General features: G+C 33.0%; 1 protein-coding gene across 9 annotated transcripts in view; it reads right to left on the reverse strand.

Moving 5' to 3' along the window:
- Positions 1-22,386, reverse strand: part of LOC115446789 (low-density lipoprotein receptor) — a 220,601-nt gene that overhangs the window by 32,484 nt on the left and 165,731 nt on the right. For 6 of the 9 annotated variants that reach the window (XR_003938949.2, XM_030173585.2, XM_030173582.2 and 3 more), the window contains exon 3: positions 2,123-2,245. Coding sequence is in view for 8 of the 9 variants with exons in the window: in XM_030173585.2 (XP_030029445.1) it covers positions 2,123-2,245 (123 nt within the window). In the remaining variant the exon portion in view is untranslated. Of the gene's footprint in view, positions 1-2,122; positions 2,246-7,078; positions 7,258-20,729; positions 20,858-22,386 lie in introns of those variants that run through there. The other 3 variants (XM_030173586.2, XM_030173587.2, XM_030173588.2) reach the window with 2 other exon arrangements.

The raw sequence follows: 22,386 nt of genomic DNA on the forward strand, positions 1-22,386 counted from the left end.
CCGTTGTAATTACAAAGATAAATATTTTTAATTTGTAAAAATAAACAAATGACGATCCTGTACCGGACATAATATATTACCCACTCGACGGCATTCTCAAATTCGTGGTATGCGTGTTATTTGAATACCAGCAAGGGTAAAAACTCATTACGTCCCCGCATCTTTTAAAGATTCTCGTTTATAGCTCGCGCGTATTGATCTCGGTTTTATTGAACGCGTATTAACCTACGGCTTCGCATTTCACAGCCGGCTTATCACCCACTACGCCAAGGAGACATGCCGCATCAGCAAACCTAATGTAGGTATTTTGTATCAGCTTCAAAATATCTTTTTTTATATTGCTTTGGATGACGAGACGAGCTTGCCGTTCGCCTGATGGTAAGCGATACGACTGCCCGTAAACAGTTGAAACACCATCCAATACCTTAAATTACAAAGTATTGTTTGGTATTCCACTGCGCTTGCTATCCCACGTGAGATGTAAATTGTTATTATGTCCAGTAGTTACACTGGCTACAATGTCCTTCAAACCAGAACACAACAGTGACTACATACTGCTGCTTGGCGGCAGAAATAGACATTGCGGTGGTACCTAACCAGGCGGACTCACACATATGTGAGGCCTACCACCAGACCAGTAATCTAAAATGAATATGTATAATAAACGTTTTTATAAAGAGGAACAAATATCATAAATCGGTGAATATATCCTTTAGTTTAGTTTAGAACGATACTTTAATATAAGAACCCTTAATTTCGATTTAAAATTTATTATCGACACAAGTAAATCTAGCTTTGGATTACAAATTAATCCTGCAAACTTTGACGTAATTAAGATTTTCATCTTAACTCAAATCTCGGCAACGAAATACACGTCCTGACGTAGTTACTTCAGAACTTTTCTCATAATTTGTTAGATAATTATTTTTTACGAGCCATTCTGCGAACTGACCTCTTATAATCAAATTTTCGTTTTTATTCACGCAGTTTTCAACCTTTTTATTTTTGTTTTTATATATTAAGACTTATGTACAAGTTATTTATCTTGTTTACTACTCAAATTTCATATAGTTTAGGTAATAATGTTAGTTAATTAATAATACGTTAAAATGTAAACATATCTATATATTAATACATGAAGAAAAAAATGTACTCTGTAAGCATTTTCACGCTCGGATAAGTGTGATTTGGCATAATTAAAGTTCACATAGAGAATGCAAAAAAAAAACCTTTATGTATAATATTTGTTACAAATATATTGAATTAGACAATCAAATTTTGGCCACAGAACTACCACTTATTAAATCATTCATATCATCACCATTAAACTTTAATAATTGTCGCTAAAATTGTTCAAACTATTTTTATTATTCAACGTGACAATCCTTGTGTGCATAAAATGCGCCTCTTTTTGCGGGAAACGTTTAATGGACAACGGGCGGGATTACAGGCGCGGCGAGCTTTACCTTTAAATCTGGCTTTTTCACTTTCTGACCTTATTTCATTCAACCAAAAAACCAACCCGGTCTTAAAGTAGCTTTCAAGTTAATGTTTATTTTCCGCATACAATTATAAATTATTGTGAACTGGTTTATGTTATCACAGGTGCGAAAAGTTTTGATACCAATTCTACTCATTTTTTTTAAATATTATGTAGGATTTTATTTATTTTAAAAAACTTCATATTACTTAATGCAATCATATAAACATGTTTCGTTATCCATAGTTTTTTCGATATTTTCCTTAAATTCCTTTGTATTTTGTGAAATTATCCCGTTGAGGTTACCTAATACCTATAGCTGATAATGTTTGAATAAGAAACTGAAGTTTTGTTTCTTTCATACTCCTATTCGGTATACCAAGTAGTATCACACTGGCTCAAGAGCTATCGCCAACGAAACCCAAAATTTTAAATTCTGTAGTACTTAGTATAGCACATTTCTCTGAGTTAGTCATCCTTAGACATCAGTTGCAAATCTCATAATACCCTGAAATTAAACTTATAGATCCTTTAATTCGAACATAATGGTAACATCCACCTTAAACATTCTCTTAGAGTGAAACAAATTGTCAAAACTTCGGTACATAATTAGAATGCAAAACGATAGGTCTTTGTACTTACTGCAAGTTCCTGGTTCTTCATCGGATCCATCGGTACAATCTTTCTCGTTGTCGCATCGCCATGACAGCGGTATACACCTCCCCGTCTTGCATCGGAATTCTGACGACGTACAAGTGCGTGTCTCTGAAAATAAAAGAGATTCTCATTAATTATCGCGTAGAAGAAATAAAACGAGCGACAGAATGAATGATAAAACAAACGAATCCAACAATATCTTTAAGAGTTTAGTTACACAGGTCGCACCAAGGGTAAATTTTTCATTACTTCCCAACCAACCACAATTTTGAGGATAAATATTTTCGGTAAGTTCGAGAACTGCGTTAAAGTAAAATGTGCCGTAACGGCATTAAAGTAGATACCAAATTCGTGAAATATATCAAAATAACTTTTCTATTTCTTCTTTTAATTTATTTTAGGGAACACGTTGACACTTGCAGGGTCTTTAATCTTTATTTTTTAACGTAAAGCACTTGTCAGTAGTTATTTAAGTGTATAGATTGAAAAGCAAACAGTCATAATATTACCTATACAATGTAAAGGAATATAGTTTTATTAGTAGATATTTTCGTATGGATGTATTGCATAAATTATTTGCACTCAAAGAGACCAGTCTAATTTGGATCTTGTACATTTCCCGTAATCCACAATGTTTCAAAAATGTTCTCCTTAGCCGTCCTTTACAAACAATGTAGCAACAAAATGGTAAACCTGATTTTACAAGACAGTCTCTGAAGAAAAAAAAGCATAGCTTCTTTGCCTTTTTACACGGGACGATGCTCTTTATCAAATTACGCTCCACTTTTCGGCTCTTTGAAATACACTCTCGCTTTGTAAAATATGACATTTTGAAAATTACACCGATTTTTGTGCTTGTAAAATTCGTACATTTTCGTTGCTCAGAGTAGTAAACTGGATCAATACATTTGCGTCCCTAAAACACCTTTGAATGTGTGCATAAACAAGGTTGAAGAAAATTATCGGCGGGTAGCAGGCGGTTTTATCTGTGGGTGATTCAAGCCAAGGCACGCGCAACTCGGCAATTTGTAAACAAAAAGCATCCCTGTCGAGTAATATCGACGAGTACCTTTCAAAGTAAACCACGCCATAAATTCAAATGTTACGTTTAAGATTTATAAAAACTCAATGTGTAATTTTATTTTACAGGTTTTAAATTTATTACGATTATTTAACGAAAAAGATATAGATTCGAACAAAAGTATTTTAAAAATCTGTTGAACCGATAGAAAAATAAATTGAGGTACAAAAATGCAATAATTATAATCTTATTAATACTATAACCGAAGCACTTTATTGAAATAACACACCGTTTATGTGGTATTCTATTGCTATATTAATATAATGCTATAGTAAGTTATGAAGAGATAGAAACACCCCATCCTCTTTAATCGTTTTATGATATACGCTACAAAATTCCTATCACAAAATACTAAAATCATTTATCTTTTTATTACAATCGTTGCCGTCTTTTAAAGTCTTCAGTAAAGCTGCTGAAGATCCGGTGTTCTTGTACAACCTAAAACAATACTTCATGCCGAGGCGGTGCCGTTTGCTCAAGCGAAACACTCATTGGTACATTACTACTGCAGCTGAAGAATGCTAATGCTTCACAATCCCGTTGCAATTCTTGTTTAAACCGCTTATCGAGTCGCTTTCTCATTAACGTTTCACGCGGGATTCCTGTACAAATCCTTTATCCATTGGAAAATAAAGTTTATACTACCCACATTACCTATTTAAACTTGGAATGCCTTGTTAAATTAATAATGGGCTATTATAGCCTGCTTTCAAACTCCACTTCAAGCTAGTAGTCGCTGCAGAACAAAGAGATATTCAAATAGGCTATTTAATTAATCTCATAGTTACGATCATATCTACCTTCTGTAGAGTGTTGGGTGAGTACCTATTCGGTTATAAGATGGATTTGTGACGGATCAAGTTGCGAAGAAAAAACTCTGAACTGCGATGTCGGGCTTTAGCTAGACTGTGTCGTAGATAGACAAAGCTGTTCCTGTCCGATAAACTATTACGACGGATATATCTTCGTGGAAAGAAATCACTCTGACATAAAATGGTGACAAAAAATGTCGTTCGCAAAATTGGTTTTGAGACCTTCGATTCTCTATCATAGTTGGCGACGAATCCATTCAGAGATGTTCGTTCATTCTGAATATTGTTTTATATATGTTGTCATTCGAGTTATTTTGTGTTTCGACGAAATTGATGATTCTAAACGGCAATGGAAGCTTAACAAACAAAGCCTATTGAGATAACTTCAAATATATTAATTAACCCAAACATTAAGTCGTATTTATTCAGCTCTAGGGCTGCATTAAACGAGACCTTATGTAAATGTTTTGTGTAACGCGCCATTAGAACACCTTTAAACCGCAGTTACGTAAACTGATACCGAACTGACTCCTTCGGATTTCATATCATAAAAGGCAATTACTTAAAAATGTTATTATGCTAAAGTAATTGTAAATTTAAATAATTAAAACCAAAACGAATAAATAATAAAGGTCTTAAATTTTATTAAATGGTTACTAAAGAAATTGTAATATATTTAGCAAAGCTTAGCATTGCAGGATGTCTTTAAATTTATTACAATATCTTTTAAAGCATATGATGTATATTTTCACAATAGTTTTAATAAGCACAACCAACGCGAAGTTGTTCATTCATTTACATAGCGTGATAAATATTATTCGAATTATTCAGAGATTAAAATACTCAATCCGACAATTGAAAGCGTCTGGTTCGTTAACATACAGTGACTAGGTTCGCGAAATCGATACAATTCTCACATCATTAATACGTTGCCATGGAATCCATTGTAGTTTCTACGTACTGTTATACGAATATTTTAAGGTTTTTTACGGGTTACCTTCAAAGAATAATCGCGACGGAATAGGGGTTTTGTGTTTCAAAAGAGCTTTGTAACGAACCGTGCGTGTCGTATTCAAAATCTACTGCCCTTACTTTATATAACATTTCGCGCATATAAGATATATAGCTTTTTTAATGTATACTTTTTATACGGATTGTCTTTCCTCAATTCGAAATTTGCTATTTACATAGTTTGAAGACTACTTACTATTCAAAACCTCTGAATATCAATGAAAATAATTTTACTATATGATAGGAAAATAAAAGTTCTTTCATGTGTTCACAATCCAATTTACTTAGAGCACTAACATTACCCATTTCCACTAAATATTTTAAACAATGTTCGTTGCAAATGCAAGATGCACAAGCATTAGGCCAAATTGTCCCCAAGATGGTAGTAGCGTCAAAGTAGCGGGAAATTGTATTACCGGGCCTTCCTTGCAGACGAGTACGATGAGTGCATTCGTTACCGCCGTAACTGGAAGCTTTCGAGCCCACTTGCACACACTACTATCCGAAGAATTCCAAGCCTGACTCACAGAGAATGCAAATTGATAAAAATAATTGTTTGTGAACAGCCATCAATAAATTCTGCCATGTTATGTTCAAAATCGAAATTGACATCGTAATGTGTTACAATCAAAGGCGCTTGCGAATCATTCTCCTCGGGGAGAATTACATTATTTATTAACAAAATAACGTAGGTAGTCAGAAAAAAGATTATCAAAATCATCCATCCATTCAATACTCTTATCTATTTTATTGAAATTGTCTTATGTTAAGCTGGAAACTGTGCTGATATGATATAGTTTATATCCGCCCGGTTAGCGACCGCCATACACAATGTGTTAAAACCCACCGTGAATGCCCACGCAAGTATCGCGTTCTAGGAACAGCATATGTATATCCAGTTCCAATAGACCGGTTCCGTTCCGATTCCGAGGGGTAATCATCTCTCGTCAGTCGACACTCTATTTGTCCCCACTCCACTATCAGATACAGTGGCATTACATTGCCGTGCACGTTTAAAAAAAACTGATAATAAGAAGATTTTGCATCCAAGCGACGTTACGCTAACTGTTTGCAACGCTGAGTATGCACCGGCACTATTTGCTGTCAATTTCATCCGCTAAGATTCTGTTATCGACACCGCGTGCTCGTGCCATACCTAAATTAATATTGAGTTTATTCGAGAAACAAACAGCAGGCTCCAGGTCATTGATAACATATTCTATTATAGCTTTCCCTGATGATGATAGCTTGTAGGTGAAATCCATTTCTCATTCATTTTCATTTGCGAGTTTCCTAAAGGCAATGGGTTTGTTGTTAGTTATAAAGATTTTAAAGTATGTTGTATTTGGATCTATGTCATTTATATTACTGAAACAAATACTTGTAATTCCAAACTGTTCTTTGGATAATGATAAATTTCAATATTACTTAACAGATACAGTGTGTCGCTTTGCAAACCTCGGTGACGTCATTTGAGATTTGGATACGGATAATTAATTACTTGCAAATTGTAATGTTGCTGGATCACTGTTTCATGGTCCTACGTCAATTTTTATTTATGTTGGTAAAATTTGATTTGAGATTTTCATGTTGGTAACAATTGAAAAAGATAATAATTCATGGTGCTACCTTTATTTATCTTTCCGAATTATTGAACAATATATACTAAAAATGTGTCACTTTAGGCAAATTAGTTTAACAAATTAATCAAATATGTTTCATTTTCAATCAGACACTAGCGCTTATTTGTAAAATTCACTCGTACTTTAATAATTACATGAAAAAACATCAGCTGCTTCTAAAAATAATTCTAAAATAAGAGAATTCAGAACATAGTTATTTCCAAGCTAGTCTCTATAAGCGCTAACAAAAATCTAGTTTCGAGGACCGACTACCATTGCCTTGAAGGCTTCGTTACAAAACTCAATTTGGCAGGGATGCCATTCGCTTCACTCCAAAGGCATAACGGTGGGAATCAAATTGGCCAGATAATAAAATGTTTGAATTGCCAATAAAATGGATTGCTTTCAACTTTACCTGAACTCTTGTAGTCGTAGGCTTTTGTGTAGGTGTCGTAATCATCGTCGTAAACGGTTGCTTCGGTGGAGACCACAAGCACGACGGTCAGGTAACAAATCCACTTGAACCCCATTATAAATAGGTTTACTTATGTCACTTGCCAGTATCACAACGCACTTCCTACATTAGTATTTTAGCTAAAATAAAAAATATATATTATGTAAGATCGGTTTTTAGTTCTTTAATACTTAATGTAGTTGTGATTTTTTCGATACTTTATGTGATTTTATTTATACTTTATTAATGTATAGCAGCACTGTTAGTGTGTCATTTGAATTTTAGTAGTAACCTAATATCGTATTCCATTAAAAAGAAATTAACACGTTTTTATCTTGACTTAAAATCATTGAGTACAGCAACATTTTAACAGAAATAAATGAAAGCCATTGATAACAATACAATACGTACATAATTTGAATTTCGAAGCTGGTAATGAACGAAACGGTTAGTGTATTAGAGTGAAGTTAAATTATGAATCCGCTGGGATAGTCCTGTATTAAGCAGGTAGTGTGGGATTATTCCCCGACCTCACCCAGAAAGGTCACTGCCCGAAAGTTTCATAATAGTCAGCCACCGAATCTATATTTGATAAAGGATTTTTTTAATATTCTTGATCAGCATATTGATACTTTCGTTTTGATACATTTTTAGAATATTATAATTTCATGACAAATAGAATTAAAATAATTATGACTGGATAATTTAAGATTGTTTGCACTGTAGAAGGTCATTGACGGCGGCATCATAGGCTCCCTTCGTAAAATTCTATCTCTGCATCCAGAACCTTATTGCCATTAAATTAAGGAGACGATGTCGTTAATTTACCGTGGTCAAGTACCAAAAGTATTTTGTAAGAACATTATGTAACGTACGTTACCCACTCATAGGAAACCGACACGATTAATAGGTTGATTGTTCTGTCCGAAAAATGGAGGAACTCGATATTTTCGCTAAGTACTGGGTAAACGTTCTTGTTCATTAGAACTGAGGTCACTCTTACGCATTGGTCTTTACCAATAACTAGCCCACAACCTGCTGATACGATTACTCATAAATATACCTAACTATGGAAATTTCAATTTTGTATGCACTTCAATTAAATTATATGCAACATAGAATAGGGCATTTTTAATCAGAAATTTGCAAGAATTTATAATATTTGACACTTTTTATTTAAAACTGAATGACTAAAGGCATTCGAATCTTGAAAATCTTCGCGTTAAAAAACAATAGTTTATTTAAGTTTATGGTTGAGTGTTGACTTAAACACTAAATAATAAATAAAGAAAGTGAACGTTTATTATTTTATGGAGTTGAATGACAGTTTTAGTCGTTTAATCTTCTCAAAATGTTTTATTAACAAAACTACCGTAAGCGTGTTTTTTCGTCAACGACAAAGGTTACGGCTCCCTTTGATCGAAAATAACTCAATACTTATTGATACTTAGTGTTGTTCTCTCTAAAAGGTTACTAAAAGGAAATTCTATAGCAAAATACAATTAGATTTTTTCTTTTACGAAAATTATAAGAAAATTATATTGAATTCAGAATATTGTTTCTTTGTTTGGAAGCCTTATAATACAGTAGGTAACAGGTATGTCTCATTAGTTCGGTGAATTTGGTAAGATAAACTTACTCGTATTATATTTACGTATCCGCTCAATAATAATATTATTATCTATATATATAAAAATCAATTGCTGTTCGTTAGTCTCGCTAAAACTCGAGAACGGCTGAACCGATTTGGCTAATTTTGGTTTTGAATTAATTGTGGAAGTCCAGGGATGGATTAAACGGTGACGAACATAAATAATAAATAACGGAAAATACTAAAAACGACAATATAAGTTTTCAATACAAAATGTTCCTACCTGTGAAACATTTCATGCCTTTTCTCTTTTTAGAAATAAAGAACTGTAACATATATATAGGTGTATTCAGAAATAAGTCTGTTTCATAGTTGTAATATGAGGTCCGATTTCTTTGGTTTATTTTGTTCAAATACAAAACATTTCAGAAATATTTATAAAGTGTAAAAGTGTTAGTTGGTTCTCAAAAATAGAAAATATAAAAATAAATTTCAAGACTATAATTAAAATCTATCATCAATTGTTCAGTGCGCGAGAACTTTATTTAATGTTATTGTCGCAAAATGCCACGGAGAAGATGACTTAGATCGTCGAAGTTAATTAAATGTGCGACGCGCTACTTCACGTGCAAACCGTTCTCTCGAATAGCGAGAGACAGATAATGATAACGTACGTATTGGTATGGCAAAATTGCGTTCCACAATGAATAATAATAATAAATGTATGTAGGTGATACGAAGTTCACCGGGTCATCTAGTTGTAAATATATTTATAATCCACATTTCACTTGTATTCAAAGTTATGACCGCAATGCAACGTCATGTCGTCAGTGGACACAAAAGGATTACAAGTGGCCATCATAATACCGAATGTCGATAAAACACATTCGAAATAAAATCAATGCTCAAATCCCTAAATTTTGGATATTTTTAGTACTGCATTTTTAGAAATGAACTTCAAAACTATATATTTCCGACCAACCGCAGATTTGACACACATCACATATGTTAAACGAGATGTTCAATTATTTCAATGACAGAGTACCGACTGACATATTTAAAGGTGAAGAGCGTAACAGCACAATTCAGCCGAACTACATCAATTTGTTCGTAAAATCGAGAGTGGAGAGCCAGGCCTCGTGTTAGCACCACAAATCGAGGATTCCCCTTTTAAACTGTCAGGTTGTGTCTGATTCAATTTAGATTGTGATTTAGATAGGCGTATAAAATGGACTCGATTTTTTGTTCACTTGAATCGGCACGATATGTGGCAAACTTACGTTTGGTAATACTTTACGCTGCTTGATTTAGAGGGTTGTAATTTCCGTATACATTTATAATAATATGCGATTCAAGAAATACCATATCATCCGAGCATACTCTATACGTGGAAGGAATGAACGACTCTGTATGATCATTGGCTGCTATCCAGAGGGTTGCGGCTTTAGTATACTACGAGTCTACTTCAGAGATGATTGGATGACTTAGTAAGAACTAACCTAGAAGAATTTCAACAGTTACTATTCAACGTTTTCCTATTATACTATGCTATTTAATTGTGTGCATTAATAAACTACAGATTATTTTAATATCATATTATATTAGTTTCGTAATTATTATCCTTAAATATACTACAAAACCTGAAGTAACAGATTAAATTAGCTTGAATTGTAACAAGGTTTATTTGTTCCTGGCCGGGACGATTATTGGCACACCGTATCTATATAAGTATGTCTCTGGGCAATATTTTGTGTAACTTTTCGTGCCTATTTTCCAACCAATAAAATCACGGTCCGATGATATTAACTATTCTTGTTTCCACGTGGCATGGATTTTGTCAGGCGTCCGGAACACGTTACCAGTGTTGTCAACGATGGCCGCATGTGTCCGCGGGGTAGCTCCAAATACAAATTATGATATCAGTAATGAGAGACCTGTCTCATTACCGATATCAGTAATGAGACAGGTAATGTGTAGGCAATAGTCTAAAATTTATATTCAATATGTTTTACAAATCAACAACGTTGACTTAAAAATTACGTTTAAATTTCGAACCCCAGACGACCATCGGTATGAAAAAATTTTGCCGTGCTAAGCTCAAAAGCGGTATCTCAAAAAAAAACAAAATCTTGATCTTTATGTCGTTAAATAGCTTAAAGAAATACCCATCCAATGAACTTACCTAAATAACGGTATCTTGTTTAGAACTTGTTAAAAAAAACCTTAAGAGTTTCCCTATCTATAAAACTATATTTACAAAACTTTGATTATCTTGAAATAAGGTTTCCCTGACACACCGCTTTTGCGTTTAGCACGACAGAATTAGCCAAGAATTTTTTTTCCTTTGAATTACTTTTTACGATATTAAACTCTGAATGTTAAACGAAGCTCGGGCTGTCGTAATTTCTCTTTAAACCACAATTCCGTGATCAAAACGGTTGTATAATGAATAGCGACTGAAATTCCCAGTCGTCACTGTCAAACACACTGAACAATCATTTCGTTGAAATAGTAATATGATTAGCCTATGCATAGCAGTTCATAATCCTAACTATATTCTCAAATACTGTAGACTTTAGAACAGCTGTATTAAACCTTTTTTTATTCGAGGTACAAAGACCTTTTAGTTATTAAGTTGGGTATAATGGAAATTCATTGATTTACTTAAGTGTCTCAACGTAATTCGTATTTGTCTTTTTATTTATTTTCCTTACAACTGTCAATAATGAACTAAATGATTTTAGTATGAGGTCAGTATGCAGTTTAAGCTATCTTGAATAAACGTTGTTTAGTTTTAGTGGGATTTTTGAAGTCAGATCAGCCACTTGCAAAGCTGAATGGCCCTCATGTGACTCGCGAGCCGTGTGTTGAGTGTAGCTACTGTAGACATATAGTAAATTTACTTCAGTTTTGACTTGGTACAACTGTCCGTAGAAATGTGAATAAAATATTGAGATTAATTAAAGTTAACTCCATCTCTATGCATGTTGACCCGCGTCGCTTCAGCGCAATAGTTCTAGAGAAGTTCCGCGTAAGAACTGAATTACATTTCGCCAACTTAGTCTTAAAAAAACACACGAAGTCGATTTTCTTGGCGGGCATCTTTAGAAATAAAGTTTCCGAAGTAATGGACATTGTGAGCCGTGAAAATCGTATTAAATTTTCTATAATGAATCAAAAGTTTAAATGAATCGCCGGTCATGGATTGCGCAGTCCTATTAATATTCCCTTAGCAATTCTATATCTGTGTTGCGCAGGAAGTTTGATGACCGATTTTCCGCCCCGTAAAGCTTGATACTAAGGAATAACTGGTATGAACGGTCCAGATACAAGGATCGTTATCTTCGGAAACAAATCATGTGTGATGCCGGTTTCCGTGTTAAGTTTGTTTGTAAATGATATAGTTATGTTCGCCAATATTTTTTACGTAACATTTCTTAAGTTGTGTTAGATATTGTTTTATTATTTTCGTGACAAGGTAAGCGTTTTTAAGAACATTATTATTATAAAGAAATGTATTAACTGGTGCATGCGGTAATTTTCTTTTCGTAAATCAAATCTTTTTCACATTAATACCGGTGAATTAACCTCAATTTATGCTTCTACACAAGAATTTTCGTTGAACACGGCGCACATCGTAAAACATTGATTTATTTTAACCTGGCTTTAAAAGCGACTCTTTTCTTATTTACTTAAGCGAGCGAAGGCTTATTTTACAATCATAAAATAAATTACATTTACCGAACAATTAGGTGATTAATATTAAAAAAAAATATTACGTAATTGTTCGTTCGTAAAAATGACAAATTTTCAATATTATGAATGATGCCTTATGATTGAAGCATTAAGTTTCATTTCGAAATGTGTAATGTAAGACTATAATGGAAAGATTCAAAATTTAATTCACAGATGTTATTCTACGAAATTTTCATTAACTGTATTCATTTCATTTTGAATGGACAAACACATTGGTTATTTATTTTCTAATTACAATCGGTCGGAAAATAAATTGCTAATTAGAGTAACCTGATGTGTCTATTCCTAATAAGATTCATTACACACATACCATTAAGTACTGCGGTTAGTCTAGATTAGGACATCAACTTGCACAAGTCCTTATTACATAATTGGATTCATGAATATGTCATTCGGGAATCAGTTATTCTTTTTATTTCCGACATATCTTCATTAGTCAAAATATCTACCTCGCCAAAATTACCCTCCTGAAGTATTCTTTAAATAGTATGATGCTATGATAATAGTGGGGTACAGTTGAAAATCAGTGCTATTTAACAGCCTATACAGAGCTAGTAACCCTTCTTCCACATATAATGCAACCAATCCGTCATATGCCTAATATAGTTTATTTGTTTATCTATTCGATAAGGATTGCTAACGGAGTTAACAATCATTCTTATAATATCTACACATATTTACAGCTATAATCGCTTACGTATTTATAACTCTGGTTATAAGCAATCACAGCATGAGCCACAATCTAGTTAACTGTGTGTGTGTGTGTATTTTTTTTCTTTTTATCCTTTTTTATTCGCTGTTCTTATGTATGTAGAAAAATAAATGGTTTTAATGCATTTATATTTGTTGTTTTTGTGTCTGTAGAAAAATAAATGGTAATAATACAAATCTTGTAACAGTATATTCATTTGTATCAACACAAGTAAAAGTAAATCAATGACGGGTTCACGGTCGACTAAAGGACTTCCAGGAAATCCCCTTCCGTGTAAACTCCGATAGATTCGGCCGCATCGGAAATTAATTATCACAAGAACTTCGAGGGCCCTTCAATTACGTGTACAGTTTGCTGGAACGTTTGACGGCTAAGTGGCTACTGGCGACCCGTTATGAGCCTATTCTTGAACGCACATAGATGCTATCTACATAAGGTACTTATATCCACAACTGTGTGCATTTGGTGCAACCGGAACGCATTATGTTATCAACTGATCCATTTCGGTACTTCCATCTTATCAGAATGAATGATGAAGGAAACATGGGCAATATTCGGTATTTATTTATACTTTCAATTAAGTAAAAAAATAATTTACTTTAGTATTATACAAAGAACTAGGAGCATAACCAACATATGTTAACGATGAATCAACTAAATCGAACATTTAGAATAACATTGTGTACCATAACAATTATCACTATGTTCTCATGGACAAATAGAATTAGTAATCACGGGTCAGCGTCAGCCATTTGATACCTTTATAATATGCAAATGTTTTGCGCACCAATTTGCATCGGATAGCGTATCGGGGGTGTGACTGGATATCTACACATTTTGCATATTTACTGGGAATTTCAATAGGGTTTCACACCAAAACTAACAAGTTTTATTCCATTGGCGAAATCTCAGAATATTTATACGTGGTTACCATGGTAACTAACATTTATTTATGAAAAGACAAGATACATAAGGAGCTATGTGAGCACTAGGACTATTATGTGTAGTTTATTAATTGTACCGATCTGAAACCTAACATATGCGTAGTCGATATTTTTTTAGCTACGATAGCTTAGAATTATATTAAAGTACTAGTTTGCATATTTAATTCACTTTTTCAGCCGCTTTGAAAGAGGTTATTTCAATATTACCTAATAATTAAAAGGTTAATCGGGAATAGAAACTGCGACAATTCGTTAAAATATGAAAATACTTCTTAATATTTACTTTAATTTGTGATATAATTAACTATAGTAACCTTTGGCTATTAACTAGAAATTTCAATTACGAACAGAATTGGAAGCAACCATCGGATGTCGTTAGACTGCGCAAAACAAAAGTTCCATTATTGCCTTTCTCTTCGTCCTGTTTAATTGAGACTTTAGAGTTAATTATTGCTTAGTTAGTTGCATTTCGTATTACTTAGACAATTTAAACAAAAGTTCCTACTAGGTATAATTAATCAAGATTTCCATTATTATTTAAAGGCTACAAATAAACATATGAGAAGTGTAACAATCAACGCAATAGTAAGCAAATTCGCTGAAGCGAAGTTTGTAATAGCACATAAAATATAATAGAAAATAATAAGAACTTAATTACAATTTGAAAATAACGTTCATCGATAGAAAAATTCATAACTATTGTCGTTTAGAATGCGTTTTACGACCTCAAGGGAATCTGGCAAAGACAGGCACGTGGTATAGTAATTGCATCACAAGAATACGCGGCCATTTAAAATTCAACGTCGATAGAAACGATATTTTTATAGTGTGACTAGTTGACCCGACAGACGTTGTCCCGTCTAACTATGAATGTGCAGCGTGCATTCTGTCAAGCGCTGACAGTTATTTCAAACAATTGACAGTTATATAAAATTAATATTTTCGTTAAGTTTTTTTAAATTTTCTAATTTTCCGCGAAATTTTTTTAACTTTTTCTTTCATAAGAACCTTCTCCTAACAATAACAAACACAACAACAAAAAAATACTGATATCGGTCCAGCCGTTCACGCGTGATGGGGTGACCGAGGGAAATAGGGATTCATTTTTGTATATATAGATAGTTAAAAATGGATCTTAATTACATTATATTAGAATGCAGATAATGATAGCAACTAATTCGGAAGTTTTATTTTTATGGTTAAGCAACATTTGAATGCTAATTTTAAATAAAATTATTTTACGAATTTTATCGCGGTTTTTTATATTATAATTTCGACGTTTCGAATTCTGCAGCCTTAATGGTCGCGGGCGGGCCCAGTCGCTCCAAATTCAAATAGTTTTATTTCAATGTCAAACATTCGCGTAAATTTAAGAAATCATAATGTAAATATTTATTTCACAAGCCTATATCATCATATTAGCAAAACGTTTGCAGCATTTTTTTCTCGTCATAAATAATAACGTGATTATATTATATAGCCTTAAGACAAATGGTATATCAACTGAAATTGCCGCTAACACGAACTTTTTACATCAAATAATTTATAAAATTACACACTCACGCGCGAACTAGTTAGGTTTGCGTTGGAATGGAGTGTAATTTATCTGCTTTCAGACGCAATTTAGAGATAAAATGTACCCTACGCATCCTACATGCGAAGTTCAAGGTGGCGAATAAATATGTGTTATATTTTCACTATTTTTTTTTAGGAAAGACAATTATGATTTGTTATTGAGGTGTTTTATGACCTAAATGAGTGTTTAAGCTAATAAAATATATACATATACTTTCTACATAGCTGTCGTAAGTCTGATTGAATGTTGATTTAGTTATTGTCAGGTATTATAATTAAGGTTGCCAACTTTTGTGGAAATAAAGTACAATTATTAAAGTTTAGTTTAAAAATAAATACATGGTATTAAAATAGAGTGAAGACTAATTGTACTTTATTATTTTGCTTATAAACATATTTTTCATTACGTTTGGCAACTTTTAACAAATATCAGATTCAAAGACGAATATTTCCTTTGTCTCAAGATTTGCTTTTCTTATTCAATTGAAAAATTTAAACCCTCTCAGCAAATGCTGATGTGTAGGGAATGGATAACAATATAGATCTGAAATAAAAAATACAATTAATTCATACAAATAAAAATAATATCATTAGGCTTATTAATTTCTTGCCACTATCTGTTCCATTGTTTGCTGCCATTTTAAGCAATTATTCTTACAAACAATCCCACAGGAATCAAATCGTGCTAAATAAAGAATTCTCGTCTACTTAATTGTTTTTATAAAATACACACACCCGAATTAACGTACAATAAATACTTTATACAAACTACGCGTGTCAACCCTAATTATAATTCACTTGTTTATTTAAAATCTGGTTAATGTTTGCTGTAACTAATAACAGATAGTTAAGTATTATAAAGAATACTGAGAATTTTCCACGAATGGAAATTTAAATTTTTCGAACGAGTTTTACTTCTTATATTTCTAGCGACACAAGGAAACTCATATTATGCCGTCTTTTTAAAGAGCCATAAATTACCCACAGCGGCGTATGTTGATAAAACAAAAATATTATTCTCCACCGTTTCTAAGGAAATCAGTAAATTATTATTAAAATAAATCCCTTTGGCGAACAGTGAAATTTTCCGACACAACATATAGGTACTAATATGTATAAATGCGCCCTGCAAATCGTTTTGATGATAATTAGATTCTACAGAAATGTTATACATAAGGGGAAGCCGGTAGGAATCGGGTTATCTAGACCTTTCGCCACTGGTAAAGCCTATGATTACATAATAATATTCCATGTTAGAACTAACATTTTCGAAACAAATGCAAATGTTTTCTAATATATATTGATACGTGAAGCAAATCTTTGTACGCCTTTTTAGGTAAATTATGTGGACGGAGGAGTATGAAATTTGGCACAATTAAAGTTTATATATTTTTCTATAAAAAAGGGAGCAGAAAGCATATATTTTATATATGCATTAAAAATACATTTAATTAAAAAAACATAACACTCATTACCATGCGTTTGACACACAATGTGTAGTCTTATTTATGCTTAAAGTCTGTAGTCAAACTAACAAGGAATTAATATTATTTATATTTAATGCCTATAGTCTTACTGAATGTTAAACATAATCTTAATATTAATCATCCATATATTAATAAGTGAAGAGATTGCGCGCACGAAGCAATGTGAGTTTTGGCATAAAGTTTAAATAAACAAAATTTTGATGTGTCACAAATATATAATAATCGATGGTTGAATTTTGGTTACTGAACGACCACTCGTTTTTATAATTGATTATGGCGCCTAAGTGCAAAATTACTTTAGCCTATTTTCTACGAACAAGAAATATATTCTTCTTAAATGGAAATATTATAATAATTCTTAGAAAACTGTCTCTGCAAAAGTAATTATAATTATCATAACTTTTTTTTAATCATTTTCTTTTGCCTATAAAATCATCTGGAACACTTTCTATGTATAACATTTAGACAGCTTTGGTTTTGACTCATTTGGTTTTTTGGTAGAGTATGTAAAATATTTTGATACCATAGAAATTAAAAGGAGGACTAAAAAGTCACCAATTTTTATGGTAAACCTGGAAGAATTTACTATATCAGTATTTTATCCTTAGACTAGTATCAAATATGAAAAGAAGTTTTCAAACAAGATCAAATTTGAAATAGTTATATCCATACAAATAATAAAAATATTTTCGTAAGATTGAAAACGGCACGCTGCAATTTTCTTGCTTTCAAACAATGACGACGGTAAAAATCGTATTTGTTAGTAAAGAGATGAAAAATACAAAAATATTCAAATCTAATGTATTTTCGTGACACCGTTCTTGATTTCGACTATTGTGTGTAAATCCTAAGCCGTACAGTATGAATATTAATTTAGATTTTTTTATTGCGGAAATTCCACATATTCATGAACTGCATTCGTTTCATAATTTATTTGCTGACGCGTGTAGATATTGATCTACGTAAGCGTAGTAAGGCAACATAAAGAAAGTTGCACATCCAGTTTAGGCAAGCGGCTTCACATTTCACGGAAGCACTTTTCTTGATAATGTACATATTTATTAAACTGAATGGTACAGTCGCAACACAAATACATAAGTGTTAAGTCCATATTATATTAAATTTATTCGAAACATAAAACGTTTATCAATGTTCTTCCTTCATATTCATAATGCATTTATTATGTTTATTGCTCAGTAACGAATTAAAGTCGTATCGAATATCGCTTATTAATGTTAGTCACGGCGCTACTTTGAAACTCTAGAGAAAGGAATGAGAATAAAAACAAAAGAATGTCGGGCGACGCTTAATATAGTGTTCCGTAGTTGTACAACGAAAACGATATTGTAGGCCATTGTTTCCGTGCATAGTTGTAATTTAAATTTTAACAAGACAGTTTTAAGTCCAAATATGCGTAATATAATCCGTTTTATCTTTTAAGATTTGACTAAGACATGTTATTTTTTATTATTTTCAAACTATGCTAGTATCATAAATATTCTTATGATTTTACCATACAAATTAAACATGAAATTGCTAATTCAAATATAGTAAAAATTTGTTTCTCAAAATTGTTTTCTTTTTTTATTGCCTACGCAGGCAAACGAGCAAGCAGTCCACCTAATGGAAAACGGCGCCCGCCGCCCATGGCCTCATGCAATGCCAGGAGCAAAGCTAAGCCGCTGCCTACCAAGCGATGAGCACTGTTAAAGCCTCGTTGAAAGGACAGGCTATAGCACTCGGGTAACGCCTATGCAAGAAAATCATTCCATAGTTTTTACAACTATGTTTTGTTTAAAAATGTTTGCATCTTAAGTGTTGGTTTTAATATTACATGTCTAAACAAAACTTGAATAAATTTAACCGAGCCGTTTTCCATAAAGTAACAAAGTTTTGCTGAATTAGCTCTAACAACTATACGCAAACAATAACAACTATACCACTAATACCTACGATGTTTTTTTGTAGTCATCGCCAAAGAAATATTTATAAAGCGTGGCACGAAATTCTCCTTATGGTTAATTTAATATCAAATCCGTTTTTCATTTTTAAGCTTTACTCTACTGCAATTTGCCCACCGAAAACCATTTTATTCGAATAAAATTTGAATAGAACGAATACTGAAATGAACTTAGTAATAACAAAGGGACTGAGAGTTTTCCGAGCGACTGTACTTGATATCATCTTAGATAGAAACCCGATCTCAAGTCCGGATCGAAAGCGCAGTTTTATCGTTTTTACGGTGCGTATGAGGCCACATTGCAACTTCCTAACAAGTAAAGTGGAACAGGGAACGTTAGGGTAGCTTCACTTATGGCCAAGATAGGTGACCTGGCCACTATCTCTTCCTATACGCATAAATTGGCCTATTTTTGCAGACACAAAAAAACCCAGCGTTAAGTAAAGCAAACTTTAAGCGTGATTGAAATTCGGCGATACCGCGTTGAGGTTTTGGAGTGCGACACCAATCTCCATGACAGTGGAAATTGTAAATACGAGAGTCCTATTTTACATTCTCATACCCAACGGGAATTTCTTTATCAAAAAATATAATTTTGCTAACGTCGAAATTGCACGTCTCCAACGCCGATGTAGGTTTTTCTTGTCAGTTTGAAGTTAATTTACCCAGAAAGTGGGGCAGATCACTCACGGAGCCTGGTGTGAGTTCTATATTCTACTCAGTAGCGCGAATAAAAGAAATTTGACATACTTACAATATGGATTGAGATGTAACATTTTATGAAATCATGTCAAACATTATTCAACCTTCGTATCTTTGTTCATAGATTTATCCGAAAACGGATAGGCTATTAAGCTCGTCAATCAGATTTTCGAACGGCTTAATTTCAATATTAGGTTAAGGGGTCACGAGTCGGTTCATTGTTAATGTTTATTACCATAAATTACGTAAACAGGTCGCTTGATTATAGAAAAAAAAATAACCGAACAGATTAACGTACTAACTCTACAACGAAAGAAATAACAAAGAGATATTTGAATAGATGACTATTAAATCCTTCATACATAGGTTTGTAACATAAAATATTAATAACCTTTATCAAGACGTCTGCTTTTTAGAACCCAAATAAAAGAGCTATTGTCTGGAAAGTATTAAGGTTGTCTCACTGGAATTCACTGAAGGTTAAAGCGAAAATACCGAAGTATTTATAAATAGAGAGATCGATTAAGTTAAGCCTTGATATTTGCGAAAACTGACCGAATCAGATTTTCAGGAATGCTTGAGTTATAAACGATATTCTGATGTCTTATAATTACTTTACCCTTATATTGAAATATGATAGTTAATTAAGCGTTTTAAATATGTTTTATTTAACACATATAAAATTAAGTAATGCTGTTTTTTCTTACCGATATTTTGTCACTGTCAGAAATAAAAATTTAATATTTATTCAAATGATCACCGACAGGTGTTCTACCTAAAAAGAAATTTTCTCTCAAAATATTTTATGGAAAATAAAATAACAAATAATAAAGCTCTATAAAGAACCGTAAAAATCACAACGTCACTTAATGCATCACAACAAACCTCCAAACACAATGTATGAATATTATAAATGAGAAAAAATAACGTCACGTGAACACACGGGTGTCAGAGAGCCCGGCCGACACGGGCGAGCGCGCCGAGGGACGGAACGCGAATGTTTCTCTGGTCGCGGGGGCGGGAACCCGCCACCGACATCCAGCTTTTCTACCCCACCTCCCCTCCGCCGCCAACCCCCGCGCACCCACGTCTGATAACCTGCTACTTCGGAAGTCTAAACTCCGACATGAATGTCACCAACGCATCAACACTTGTGAAAGAAACGTGGACGGGTTCGATAATCGTGTTCGCGTTTTTGAAAATCTATTTTTAGCGTAGAAATGTGGTATGTTTTTTATGCTGATGTGCTTGGAAGTACAAGCTCTTTAATAGTAATGTTTAAAGATATAAACAAATTTTGCAATTTAAATCCATTATTACCATTACCTACGCTATGTAAATTGGTTAGAACACGGGAGTAGGTATTTCGTAACTAAAGAGGTCTTCATTCCATCATTTACATTTGAACTATCTCAGTACATCATGATACTTTGTGTGTAAGACATGTAACCTAAGGTTCGTTATAATAGTGTCATTTTCTAGGACAAATCAAAATATATTTGTGCAAAGTTATTGTTGCAGTTACTTTCGAACGCAAACGAAGACTGTTATTCATATAAAGAAATACTGTTCACAGGTTTTTACGGCAGTCAATGTAAACGAGCAGTCTGAATGAATGAAAGAGTGAGAAGATCTGTAGGTAAGTGATCATCACCGCCCACAAACATCCGAGTTGAATACTCTTCGACCTTTAAGTAACGATAAGAGGATTTCGCTAGCTCAATAATTCGCCGTCAATTTAACCACCTGAATCACAATATTATTAAAATGTTCACTCTAGTTAATATTGTTTCACCATTTTAAATTTTAAAATTAATCATCTTTCATTCATACACTATAGTCATCAGCCAGTTCCGGGAATGTAAAATATACTAGAAATTATTCTACAGCCTTTGTTCAACAGACTAATGTATGTAAAATATTAATTTTATTGTACAATATAATTCAACTATAACTGCATCAAGACCACATTAAAGTCATATAAAAACGTTTTTTATAGCACAAGAGATCTCTTGAGAGACATCTAACATAAAATATTTAAGGAGTCTGTCCAATAGTTTTGTTATCAACTTGGGACTAAAATAGAATGTTTCAAGTTTTGTTTGGTATTAATTAAATTCAGTGCTTGAGTGGGTGTTAGCCGACCGCAAGACACTGCGATGACTGTACAATATATCTATTAAACACCATTGTTTTGCTCCATGAATAACTTACTAACATTGTTTTCATTGTTTACGGTTAGTGTAGAACAGTTCATTATGTTACTCGTAATTATTAAAAATGTTTTACAAAATTAGCGGTCTTAAATAACTGACTAGCTTTTGGTTTGAAAGAGTTGAGTTTTCTCGGCATAAAACTTTTGTTCTTCCCTCTCTGTTCCAAATTTCAACAAAATTCAATCGAGATTTTGAGTATAACGTGTTCAGACACAATCAAACGCGGCGGGGATTTTTTTTTTATAATATGTAAGGATTATATTTCACTGCGTTTAAGGTAAACTGAACTTTACATAATATATTTTGCAGACCGATCCGTAGGGTGT

Source organism: Manduca sexta, chromosome 25 (genome assembly GCF_014839805.1).
Source record: "Manduca sexta isolate Smith_Timp_Sample1 chromosome 25, JHU_Msex_v1.0, whole genome shotgun sequence".
NCBI lineage: Eukaryota > Metazoa > Arthropoda > Insecta > Lepidoptera > Sphingidae > Manduca > Manduca sexta.